General features: G+C 39.1%; 1 protein-coding gene across 1 annotated transcript in view; it reads right to left on the reverse strand.

The window, feature by feature from the left end:
- LOC306858592 (unconventional myosin-XV-like) overlaps positions 1–8,343 on the reverse strand; it is a 40,374-nt gene extending 32,031 nt beyond the window's left edge. Inside the window, exons 1-11 of the mRNA XM_079399187.1 lie at positions 7,852–8,343; positions 6,970–7,052; positions 6,778–6,841; positions 6,402–6,511; positions 6,089–6,163; positions 5,455–5,545; positions 4,853–4,956; positions 4,588–4,651; positions 4,370–4,483; positions 4,110–4,271; positions 3,866–3,979 (exon numbers count right to left, since the gene is read on the reverse strand). Of these exons, the coding sequence (XP_079255313.1) occupies positions 3,866–3,979; positions 4,110–4,271; positions 4,370–4,483; positions 4,588–4,651; positions 4,853–4,956; positions 5,455–5,545; positions 6,089–6,163; positions 6,402–6,511; positions 6,778–6,841; positions 6,970–7,052; positions 7,852–8,328 (1,458 nt within the window). The 5' untranslated portion in view covers positions 8,329–8,343. The remainder of the gene's footprint in view (positions 1–3,865; positions 3,980–4,109; positions 4,272–4,369; positions 4,484–4,587; positions 4,652–4,852; positions 4,957–5,454; positions 5,546–6,088; positions 6,164–6,401; positions 6,512–6,777; positions 6,842–6,969; positions 7,053–7,851) is intronic.
- Positions 8,344–13,473: the final 5,130 nt, after the last annotated feature.

Genomic DNA, 13,473 nt, shown 5'->3' on the forward strand with positions numbered 1-13,473 from the left:
CCATGAGGACCAGTCTAAATGACTTAGCACATTTCAACATGGCAATGGGACTGTGAACATTGATGAGCACTGGCTCTATCCAAGACCAACTGAGACAAAGGCTGATCTGAAACAAGATGCTGTGTGAAGGATCATATGAAAGGTTTTTTGATGATACATCTGAAATCAGGAACTGATGTGGCTCTGATGTGAGGAAAGATGCTGAAACAAAATACGGATATGTTGATGGTCTCCATCAGAGGAAGGCTGATGAATCAACTCTAGATAACCCAGACGGAAAATATATGGAGTTCATAAGGAAACAACTTGTTCTTTTAAAAACCTTGGATGCTCCTTCATTTCCAGAAACTACTTACTGGACAAGGAATGCTGGAACTTTAAAGACTTTTCCTTTTGTTGGTGTGGAAATTTGGATAGTTTCAAACATATCTCAGGTTTGAATAGAAACAGTCATTTGAATAAGTTTTCTAGGCCTATTTGTTTTAACTGACACATCTTAGAGATTTTACTATTGGGCCATGTCTTGTTATGAATTGATATAAGTATTTAGACAGAAATAGGAGCTTATACATGTAGCATGTAATTGTAGCTGTTTGTCATCTTATCATCTTATATGTAAGCACAAACAATTTTTGACCATCCCTCACTCACAATGTCTTTCTCATAACATTGTTTGTTTTGCCTGAGGATCTAGATTAGCATGACAATGTCATTGGCTCAACAAGTGGTATGATTTTAAGGCAAGTTTGTCTGATGCAGAAGGTCAAGGTTTGGCTAGTTAGCATGGTTGAGTTAGCCCCTGTTGGTCAATACCATAACTACTAGACCTATACTAAGATGTTCTTTAGTTTATAGAGTGCAACAGTGGGGTTCCAGAAGTAAACATTCCATGTATTTTCTTCATATGGGAATTTACTGTGATTGATAACTTTAAAACATTTAAAGACAAACAAACTAAGACGGAGCCCCTTAGAGCTCATGGTGGTGGAAAGATTTCGGGGTGGGTGAAAAAAAAATCGGGGTGGGAGGAAAAAATATTTTTCAAATCTTTTGCGTTCCCTCGAGAACGCAAAAGATGTTTGCGTTCCCTCGCAAAACTTGAGAACGCAAAGTTTTGCGAGGGAACGCAAACATCTTTGCGAGAGAACGCAAAGTTTTGCGAGGGAACGCAAAAGTTTTGCGAGAGAACGCAAACATCTTTGTGAGAGAACGCAAAGTTTTGCGAGGGAACGCAAACATCTTTGCGAGAGAACGCAAAGTTTTGCGAGGGAACGCAAAAGTTTTGCGAGAGAACGCAAACATCTTTGTGAGAGAACGCAAAGTTTTGCGAGAGAACGCAAACATCTTTGTGAGAGAACGCAAAGTTTTGCGAGAGAACGCAAACATCTTTGTGAGAGAACGCAAACATCTTTGTGAGAGAACGCAAAGTTTTGCGAGAGAACGCAAACATCTTTGTGAGAGAACGCAAAGTTTTGCGAGAGAACGCAAACATCTTTGTGAGAGAACGCAAACATCTTTGTGAGAGAACGCAAAGTTTTGCGAGAGAACGCAAACATCTTTGTGAGAGAACGCAAAGTTTTGCGAGAGAACGCAAACATCTTTGTGAGAGAACGCAAAGTTTCTCGAGGGAACGCAAAAGATTTGAAAAATATTTTTTCACCCACCCCGAAATCTTTCCACCACCATGAGCTCTAAGGGGCTCCGTACCTACAAGGTTGGTAATCAATGGTACATGCTTTTATTAAAGCCTTTAGCCCACATTATTTCAACATATATTAGCAGAATTTCATGGCAAAAAACAACATATCATATAGTTTCTTCATATAGTTCTTCATTCTTCATATAGTTTTCAATTTGATTATCTCATTCACAATGCTTCAAGGGATTGTATTTTTCTTCATCAAAGCTATGTAGTACAGTCCCTTTTGTCTTTTTGTCGTCCAATTTTAACACTTTTTTTTTTTGCTTCAAAACAAAGTTTATGTTATAATTGTTGTTATTGTGTAATTCATGGCTTATTTCCTGGCTTGTAACTTTAAACAATGTAATTTATGTAACTTATAACAAAGCTTTATTTAAAACCCTTATGGGGAAAAAAATGAATGTGAAAAATACTTCTGAAACTAAGTCTGAAAAAAGTGAGTGAGCACTGTTGCACTCTAGAAAGTAAAACTTTGTTACTCAGTCACAGTAGAACAGTCTTTTAGGTTTTGGAGATGCTGTAATTCCTGAACAAGCGCTAAACTGAATGTGATTGTAATCGACTGGTTAGGCAGGGTTAATACTGCGTCAGACCTCTTGGTGGCACCCCTGCAGTGGTTTAGATGGTATTTGCTACACATTTAGGACTGTAACATCGTCTATGAAGGGAGGCTGATATGGCTTAAGGGCCCCTTGTCTGTTTCTGCCCAGGGTTTTCCCTGACTGGTTTACACCGGTTACCACAGTGATATGGCCTGCTGCCCTGCCATAATCAACTTGGCACGTTATAATATCTGAGGGAATTGGGGCTTATACACACCATTTGTGGCTTTCTCTTGGTGTCTTGTGGTTGCTATCTAATTGAACAGTCTTGGCATTTGGAGGGTTTTGTTTCCAAGAAAAAAATGATGTAACGATAAATCCTTTACTAACAGTATGCTGATACTTGGCATGGGACCTTGACGTCAGGTCTGCCTAGGAGGTCGTGTAAGGTCTAGAGCCACTGACCTTTCTGTTAATATCCTCGAGTCCAGTCTATCTCAAACAGTGCTAGTTCATGTGAAACAGAATATGCAGTGGCTGCAAAAATATTTAGGCCCGGTTTCACAGACAGGGTTTAGGTTAAACCAGGTTTAGGCCATAGTTCAATTAGGACATTTAAGTAGCTTTTATAAGCATGCCTTAGATAAAAACACTACTGGTGTGCATCTTGATGTACAATGAAACATATTTTAAGATCAGTCAGCAGTTTCTTTCATTTAAAACAGCTCAGACATGCATTTTAATCTGGGACTAGAGTGTCTGTGAAACCGGGGATAAGACACTCAAGTCATTAAGTCACACTTAAAATGTATGACCATTGTCATCTGTTATAGAGAAAGACAGCATGCTTTTTAATTGAACATTTAAAAAAAAAAAAAACATTTGTTCAAAATTGATTCTTTGTGATTCTCAACTGTTAGTTTAACATGTTCATTTGCTGAACTACACCTGTGTGTACTTCAAGGAAACTGACTTCCTACATCCAGTAAAAAATGATCACAAAATTGGCTCAGAAAATAATGCTAGTTCTGAGAAACCCATATGCTGGCATATGCTATGAAATGTATTCAGTCAATAAATAATAGTAAGGATATGACATGGGCGGGCAAATAAATGTAAAAGTGGTTAAATGTGAGCTCTGGATTGTTTTTTTTTTTGTTTTTTGTTTTATTACTGACAATGCAAGTCTTGAAATGAAACAAAAGTTCATTCTCAACTTCTGATAACAGTGCATTAATGTAATTAATTTAATTAGAATGTAATAAATTTTTTTCACATAAAATCCTTAGTAATAATATATTTACAGTATAATATAATTTTCATTTTATTAAACCAGTGGTTTCAAAATGCATACTTCGTAGTCCTAAAGAAACTATATATACATATATATATATATATATATATATATATGCATTGGACTTTGCAATTTACATACAGTATATCAAATAGGGTTCAAAATTTTACATCAGCTTGTTTAGTGACAAGGATGAATGGATATCATGCAGAAATTACAATTAAGTATAAAGCATATCCAAAAATAGAAACTACATCTGTGTAATGTAACAGGTGATAATATTTTGTTTAGTATTGAATCCATTACCAAGCAGGTTTTTTTCCTTACCGTGACTTTGAAAGTAATGGACTTCTGTAGACCCTCTGGGGAAATCTGTAGAATTTCAGCCACCACTCGGATCTCCTGAGCGCTCACAACTGATGCCACTTCCTGAGATTCAGTCTGCCAAGATTAAAAAAAAGTAAAATAAAAATTCACTTAATTCATGGCACTACTGAAAAAGAGCATCATAACATAGCAACATGAGGGAAATCCAAGTGAGCAGGATACATTAGATTGAGTTTCATTGTACCTCATATCTCTCGAAGAAGACATTTCCTAAGTGGAGGATGGAAGACAGGATCCTGAAGATACTGCTCTGGTCTTCGGCACTGAAGTGAAGTATTTCCATGGCGCTGAGGAGCCTGCGGAAGTCCTCCCCATCATTTTTGCCAACAATCTCACAGTCTCCACCCTTGAAACCAAAAAGAGCATCCATGAAAGAGAAAAGCAGTCTAACAGCAGCGCTTTTGAATTTTTGAGGCTTTTATTGCTATAATGATCTGGCCTCACTTGATTGAGGTAATAATACGTCTCTGCGTCTTGAAGGTATAAAGACTGTTTCTGCTGTGACGGAAGGCCAGCAAGCATCTCATAAAAAATGTGATAGTTTCTTTCGTCTTTGGCCTAAGAGATAAAAATGAAGGAAATTAACATTTCAAATTTCTGCAAAGAATTGGTTTATTGAACGATGAACTTTTAAATGTCCATACGAGCATTATGAAGAATACCTGAAACACAATCCTGGACTTTTCAAGTAGATACTGTGAGGTTATGGCACCACTGATTACCCCTCTATTTGAAGCAGGAAATCAGACAAGCATTAATATGTAATTTGCAACTTAACCCATGTACGTCAACATACAGGCATTTTAACTAGCCTCATGTTAATCTTGACCCTGTTATCCTCTTTCAGTTGTAAAGGTACTCCAAAGAGATGCTTCCTCTTAGGTGTATCCATAGCTCAGTAAAGAGACATGATATTGATGAACTTACGCTTCCATAAATATTTCCATGTATTTCCCAAATCGACTGGAGTTATCGTTCCGTACGGTTTTGGCATTTCCAAAAGACTCTAAAAGAGGAGTTGCTTCGAGAATCTGTAGATTAAGCCATAAATACTTAACTACGTGAAGGATGTAGTAATAAACTGCTGTAATTTGTACAACACGGCAAAGTACTGTCCTTTTAATTCCTGTTAAACTATCTAAAATACTTAAAACAAGATAAATTTACTTAAAAGAGGAACACTGCATGAGGCACGCGTTCATAGATTATATCTTGAATGTGAGTGTATATTGTATTACTGCATTCTGCAGATATAGCAAAAAATCTGCTAGTGCAATAAGACAAAATGCACTTTTAAAAAAAGATACAATCTTTGGCAAGTCTTAATATTTACTGTTTGCACATGTTGCAGATCACAAAGTGCAACAACCCATGCAACATATAGGGTACAAACAACAGAAGGCCATACAAAAGTACAATACCTCAATCTGTACCGTTGCATAAAAGTAAAATAGAAGAAAAAGATGAGTTATAAATTGTACATGAACAGTTTTAATAGTTTAAAAAGCATTTATAAACTTAACTCATACCTGCTGTGTGATGTTCTGTTTGTGATGTATTGCAGCTAAGTACCGGAGAACTAGCTTTGTGGTCTCTGTTTTACCAGAGCCACTCTCCCCACTGAAAGGCAATAAGCACATTTAAACCACATGATGACTGTAACCCCCTAAATTACTAGTTTAACTACTTAATTGCACTTTAAATTGGCACACAATGAAGCTTGGCATGTGAGGAACCGATTTCCTTGTCTTTTGCTATTCACTTAAGTAATGAGCTAGGTGTCTGATCATCAGACAGAGGTGAAATTGAATGCTTGAGTTTGACTGTCGTTCCAGCTACTCTGAACAGCCATGGGTGCATTTCACAGAGACATGATCTGCTGGTGCAATCATTGGCCTAGACATCAGTAGTCTTTCCTTACAGCTATCTCCGTCAGAGCTAGCTAAGTGATCCAGGTGATCAGTTGTGTCAAGTAGAACTGACACTGATGGTTCCATCAGTGTAAAAGACTACTTGAGGTGACAGGATATAGATCATAGATCATTTGAATTCTGACAATTCCTTTATTTGATCTTTCCATACAACATTATAATGAGTTAGGTTAGTTGAACAGAGTTCACTTCACAATTCTGTGAGATAATCAGATGTGTACCTAAACCCTACCTGATAATAATGCACTGGTTTTCTTTGGCATCCATCATTTTTGTGTATGAGGCATTTGCAATAGCAAATAGATGTCTGCAGACACAATGGAGAACCACAAAACATTAAAGAAAAAAGTACAATATAAGGAATTAGCCTTGTATTGATAAGAAATTTCATTTTATAAAAGTGCCAGTTAAATAGTTTTAAGGTGCAAAAAATATAAATTAATTTATTTGTTCATTTAATATTGTGAGTGAGTGAGTGAGTGAGTGAGTGAGTGAGTGAGTGAGTGAGTGAGTGAGTGAGTGAGTGAATGAATGAATGAACTTACGGAGGATTCTCTCCGAGCGCATGTCCTTTGTGTTGCAGAACCATGTCTGTTCCATAGATGTTGAACATCTTGTATGGGTTAACAGACACCAGGATGCTTCCAATGTAAGTCTTGGAAGAAAACAAAATTATTTGTTCATAATCTGTTTTTGATGACAGCTCATTAATTAATTTAATTAGAATTTGTATTATTTTAAAGTTCACAAAATTTTTAGCAATGAACATTTTACAGTATAATAGCTTTGAATTTTATTTAACCAGTGGTTTTAAAATACATACTTTTTAGTTCTAAAGAAGCACATGAATAATACATTTATGTGTTTCTTTATAACTAAGATATGCAAATATGCAGTGGACTTTGCATACAATTTACTTACATATATCAAATTGCGTTCAAACCTTTTCTTCAAATTCAGTAACACAGCACCTTCATGCAGCTCCCTGTAAAGAGGTTTATTCTTTACGAAAGCATTTTCTTTTAAATTTGAACACAAAATTTCAGTTATCATATATACTGTATGTGTGTGTGTACAGTTAAATAGCATTCATCTTATTCAATAATTTCATACTCAAGTTGTGTCATGTCCTCAAAGCCATCCTCCTCTGCACGTTCACGGTACAGCATTGTGGGAAGGCTTCGAATTGAGTACATCTAAAAAGCATTCCAGTAAAAGAAAAATATTGTGTAAACAATGACTAAACCAATCATGATATAAGGCCAATATTTCACACTATATTTCCTTACAGACATTAGTCAGGGTTGATGTCTTATTGAATTTTAGAAAGATGAAAATAAAGCTGTGAGGTACAGGTTTACAAGTTTTATAGTCTTTGCAAGGGCATGTGTGGATTTATTGAGTTTTTGTCTACTGAGAGAGTTTTTCTAAGATATTTCATCAGCAACTGGCATGCACAATCAATTGAACACACTGTATTTCTGTCTCTCGCAGCATTGTTTTCATTCCTGTCAAAAAATGTAATATGCTGCTACTCTGTTGAATTGATACCTGTATGCTGGTGTAATAGCTGGCGTGGCAGGTGTATTTTGGTGCATTATGGCTGTTGTTCTTCTTTTGAGTTTGCCCAGTCATTTATATTTTATGTTGATTATTTTTATAAAAACATCAATCCATCTATCCATGCAGTCATCCATAGTCTATATTGCCTAATATCCACTAAATAAACAAGTCATAATATTTTCATTTTATATTTGCCTGGCATTATTTTTTACCCAAAGTTTTAAACCTAAATTTCAGTCTTTCTAATCTAATCTTTTAATCTGAAGCTTCAAATCAGTCATACTATAGCATCATTTTAGTGGCACAGATATTTTTCTAGTGTATTTATTTCTAGTGTATGACAATTTCACAGGTAAAGTCTAGATAGCAACAACAACAAAAAACCTAAGCAACAGCTTCTTTTATACAGCAACTATATGCCAGTTATGTTACCTTGTCATACCAGTTCCCTTGAGGTTCACCTTCTCTATCTGGTAGCCACGTAGGTTCTGTGCTATCTGTCTCTTGGCCAGGAAACACAGGGATGACAAAATTCTCCAGTTCTTCATCCCTATACATGGACCATTTTGTGAGGTTCTGAACAGTATGATGAGGGAGGACTCTTTCTGAAGACCAGACATCATCTGGCTCATGAAGATCTAGTATTTGATTTTGAGCCCAGTGTTCACCAAACTGGCCCTGAATCTGAGGGGTCACTACTGCGTACCTTGGGTCCTCTGGAGAACGTCCCAGTGTCGACGGCAACTTGTAGGATGCTTTGCGTAAGTTAACATTCGTCAAGGCATTTCCCAGAAAGGGTGATGTGGGAGATTTACTTTGAGCTGGTTGACCTCTTGTCACAATTGATCCATCAGGCAATCTGTAAGATGCTTTACGAAGGTTTTGGTTCTGAAGGGCACTGGACAGCATTGAGGGGGGAGCTTGTTCTTGTTTTGGATTTCTAAACAGGCCAGAGGTATTAGGTAAGCGATAGTTGGCCTTACCAACATTTTGTAGTGCACTTGACAAATTAGCCGAAATTGATTTCTCTGGTTCTTGTTCAGAGGTCTTAGTCAAAAGGGTTCCATCAGGAAGCCTGTAGGAAGCTTTACGAACGTTTGAATTTAGAAGAGCACTCGAAAGAAGTGGAGAGGATGACTGTTCTGCTGGTTGGTTTCGAGAAAAGAGAGAGCCATCGGGTAGTTTATAGGATGCTTTACGTAGGTTAATATTCTGTAGAGCACTTCCCAGGTATGGTGAGGAATTTATTGTGTCTGCGGCTTCATCAGTGCTAGTGGATACAAGTGTTCCATCGGGAAGCCTGTAACTTGCTTTTCGAATGTTAGGATTCTGAAGAGCATTGGATAACAGTGAAGAAGCTTGAGCTGGTTGTGCTGGCTCATTTCTTGATATTATTGTACCATCTGGGAGCCTGTAAGTTGCTTTCCGGAGACTAGGGTTTTGCAAAGCATTTGACAGGACAGATGTAGTAGTCTCCTCTTTTTGGCCTCCAAAATTCCTAGATATTATTGATGTATCAGGTAGGCGAAAGGAGGCACCTTGAAGGCTTGGATTCTTTAATGCATTTGACAAAGGGGAGGAATAATCCTGTGCTTGCAGGAAAGGAGTAGGTCTTCTCTGTAAAGGAGAAGTGTAGGATGCATTTCTTAAGTTAGGATTCTTAAGTGCATTTGATAATACGGATGCTTGCTGTTCGGGTTGTGACAACACTGGAGCATATAAAGATGTATTCCGCTGAAGAGGTGAGATGTATGAGGCACTGCGTAACTGAGGATTTTTTAGTGCATTGGTTAGCGCTGAAGAAGATTGCAAAAAGTTTTGCGGTTCCTGCTGAGCAGCTTCAGAAGAATATGGAGATGTGCTTCTTTGCAGTGGGGAAGTGAGAGACACATTACGTAGGTAAGGGTTTTGCAGTGCATTAGAGAGCATTGGAGAAGAAATCTGACTGGTTACCTGAAACTCTTGAGGTGCCACTATAGAATGAGGAGATGCAGACATTTGTAGAGGTGAGCGGTAAGTGGCATTACGGAGAAGTGGATTTTGCAATGCATTTGTTAAGGCTGGAGAAGAGCTCTGAGATAAACTTTGGTTGATCTGCGACATTGGGGATTTAAACCTTGGAAGAGGTGAACTGAATGAAGCAGCAGCAAGATTTGGGTTCTGTAAAGCATTTCTTAGTAGAGGAGATGACCCTTGTTCAACTGTCTGGGCAAATTCAGTTATTACTTGAGGCTGAGGAGTGATACTCGATGGAAATTGTGATCTGAGTGAGGCACGATTGATTAATTCATTATGCAGAGCATTTCTCTGTATAGAGGATGAGAGGATCGGCGATGGGGATCGTATAGACATTGGTGAACCAGCTCTCACTGAAAGTTGAGGTGATGGACATGGGGTTGGAACATGTCTCACAGAGAGTTGTGGTGAAGGCACTCCAGGCTGTTTTATTGGAACCTGTTGAGGAAAAGGTGGTTGAGCATTCATTACAAGAGGATGGCTCTGGCTTCTTATTGATTGCCTGAGAGGAACGGGACTTATTGGTACTCTCACAACAGGACGTCCTCTCCCAACAGGTCTATGAAAACCTCTTTGTGGATTTGGTGTTCCAGGTGGAAGGAATCTCTTCGAGTCTTGAAACCCTGCTGGTCTGGAACCTTGTCTTGCCAACATGATGGGGGAGGATCTAGCACTCTGATTCAAAGCTCCTGAACCCATGGATGCATTATGGATGGAAGACCTGAATGGAGTGGCATTTTGCATTTGAGGAGTACCATGATGACCTTTTCTTTGAAAAATTGGATTGACAGGAGATGGCTTAACTGTTCCCATTGGCACTTTGTTCCCACCAAATCCTCTGAATCTACGTGTGGATGAACGAGTAGGCAGATGTTGTGGGTCACGTTGAATTCTGCCAGAAAATGCTGATGGTGATGGTGAAAGAGGTCTCTGATGTCTAGAAGCAAAGGGGGATCTTGGTCTTGGAGACACGGGTCTTTGGATGGGAGATTTGGCTCTGCGAGGTGGGTATGGAGAGCTCTCCTCTGGTGACTGTTGGCCTATTGTTGGAGACAGTGGAGGGCTCCTCTTCCGTAATGATGGTTGTGGTGAAAGAGAGCTTTTTCTCATAGATCTTGATGACATGAAAGACTCCTGATTGCTTCTACCAATTGGCCTGAAACGAGATTTTATTGGAGGAGCAGGACTAGCACTTTGCCTCAGGGTTGCTCTAGGTGAAGAAGGAGGACTTCTTCTTCTCATTGAGCCTCGTGGAGACACTGGAGGACTCTCTCTTCCATTAACAAGAGGGGATGGTGCTCTAGAACCAAATGGCTTTCTCTGGGGTGTTGGAGATTTTCCCCTTAAAGAAGCTAATGGTGATGGCGCTCTTCTGGATGGTTGTGGAGAAGAAGGGGGGCTAAATTTTCTCCTTTGAATAGGCGAGAACTGCCTTTGTGCATTATTATTGTATGATGGTGGGCCAAACATTCTAGACTGCCTTGGTGAGAACCTCGGACTCATTTCCTCATACATATCAGATCTTTGGCGAGGTATAGGGCTGCTTCGAGTTGAAAAATTGCTTTGTCTTAAGGAGAGCTGTGGTGAAGGGAGATGATTAAATTGTCTCATTGTTATTGGTTGGATATTTTCGTGTGGAAAATCAAGTCTCTGAAACATGGGATCTGGATAGACTAAATGGGGAGAGACTGGATCACCCATAATTGGATCGAATCTCCTTGCAGACAGAACTGGAGATGCTGGTGTTGAGAGTGGTAAGGGTCCAACAGGTCCAAAACTATGTCTACTTAGGACAGGTGACACCGGCATTGGAGATGAAAAAGGTCTTGCTTGAAGAACAGACGAGGATGGTATTTGGGGTGATCGGGTTAAAATGGGACTACTAGGCAGTATAAAATGTGCTGGTGCTTGCTGAATTAATATAGGGGTGGGAGATAATGACCTTTGTACAGCTTCCGGTTGCTGTGGAGAATATAGAGGAAAGCTCATAGGTGAAACAAATGGCTGGTATTCAAATTGGTCTGGAATCATCTCAAGATCAGTCCTGGGAATCTGAGAAACTGGACTTGAAATTTCAAGTTTTTCTTTTCCAAACAGTTTTACTTGTGGTCTTGGAAATCTGAATGAATCCTCAGTCAATATTCCTTCGGTTGGTATTTGAACATATTCATTAGCGTACATTTCTGAGGGTTCTGTTGGTTCCATGACGTCCTCCACCGTGTACATAAATGGCTGGTTAACAGCCATCTGAGGGTCAATGTAAACCGCAGCAGTTTCTCCGTTGTACATGTACTGGTTTTGATTGTATACATTTTGATAACCAGGATAGATCATGTAGGCATCTGAAACACCATCATAGTGACTATAATAATTTTGCTGATCACCATAATAGTCAAACTGTTCTGGATAGTATCCATAGTCATAATATTCCACATCATTACCAAGGTAGCCATATTCATCTTCCATAGCATAACCCATTTCATCATAGTATTCCATACCATCAACAGGGTATCCAAATTCATCAGTTATCTGGTGCCTGTAAGCATAGTCCATTCTATCATCATAATAACCATAAGGTTGTCTTCCATCATACTGATACTGATCATAATAATCTTCTTCAAGATACTCATCGCCATACTCATCCTCATACATGGGATCATAGTATTCATTCTCCTCATCATAGAATCCATACTCATCTTCAGGATAATCATAATACTCCTGGTCATCTTCAAAGTAGTCATACTGATGTGGTCCTCTGTGGTGCCCCTGACCATAGCTGTCATGATTTCTGCTTCGATATCGTCCCCGGGGATTATTTCTGCTATAACTGCTTTGAACATAGTCATCTTCCTCATAGCTGAACTCACCCTCATCATATTCATAACCTCCATTCTGATAGCCGTGATATCGTCCCACACTTGACCTGTCATAACGAACAGAGCGACCTAGTCTTCTAGATGTTTTGGATGAGATGAATTTGTTAGTTAGCCAGTTTGCTGCTCCTGCTATCTTCCCCAGAGCCCATCCTTTACTCTTGAATTGTGCAGCTCCAGTTTTCTTTTTACCAAAAAACCCTTTGAATTTACCTCCCAGTCCAGAGGTGGCTGCTGCATTTTTATTCGCCTTTCCACCAATATTGAGTAATAAGAGTGTTCTTCCACCCTCCTCTTTTTTATTTTTGTCATCTTCTGTAGCTTTGGACTTTCCAAAACCTGAAAACAACTTTGATGTACTTTGTAATGCCTTTGGTGTCATACCTTTTTTCTTCTTGCTGCCAGATAGTCCCATGAAAAGCCTAGATGTGCTTTTTAGCTTTTTAGACTGTTTTGGGGCAGGCTTTGAAAAAAATGGGGACTTTCCTGTCAGACCTGTGAGAACTTTAGAAGCTCCTTTTAAATTAGCTTTTGCATCATCTTTCTTTTGAACATTCTGCTGACCCTGAACAGCAAAGCCTGTAATAGCTGAAGAGGCCCCTTTCAGGTTTATGTCCTTCATTTTACCTAGCTGAAATTGTGGCTTCTTCTCTTCAGGTTGGAATCCTGTCACAGCTTTAGATGCAGCCTTAATATTGGCACGCTTACCAGTTTTTGGATCAATGCCTTCCTCTGCTGCCTGGCCACGCTTTGGCTTAGCTACAGCCTTCACTGCCATAGCTTTGGATGCTCCCTTCAGAGCAGCTTTTCCTTTTCCCTTTTTACCACCATCATCCTCACTTTGCACATCCTCTTCATCCACTGCTTCACTGTCCTCAGCCTCACTTCTTTCCACCTCGGAGGCCTCCTCAGATTCACTAGGAGCTTGTTTACCCTTTCCTTTTCCTTTCTTTGGATCCTCTTTCCCTTTGCCTCCCTTTCCCCCTTTCTTGTCATCTTTTGCTGCCTTTGTATCTTCTTTTGCTTCCCCCTTGGCACCTTTCTTAGGTGCAGCTTTGTCTGCTTTCTTTGGTGGCATTTTATCCTTCTCCAAAAACCATGCTAATATATGTTACTGTGCCAAAAATGGGTGGTCAGTGACAGAAAACTCAAATTGTAATACAAA

The sequence above is a fragment of the Barbus barbus genome (assembly GCF_936440315.1).
Source record: "Barbus barbus genome assembly, chromosome: 3".
NCBI classification, from domain to species: Eukaryota; Metazoa; Chordata; class Actinopteri; order Cypriniformes; family Cyprinidae; genus Barbus; species Barbus barbus.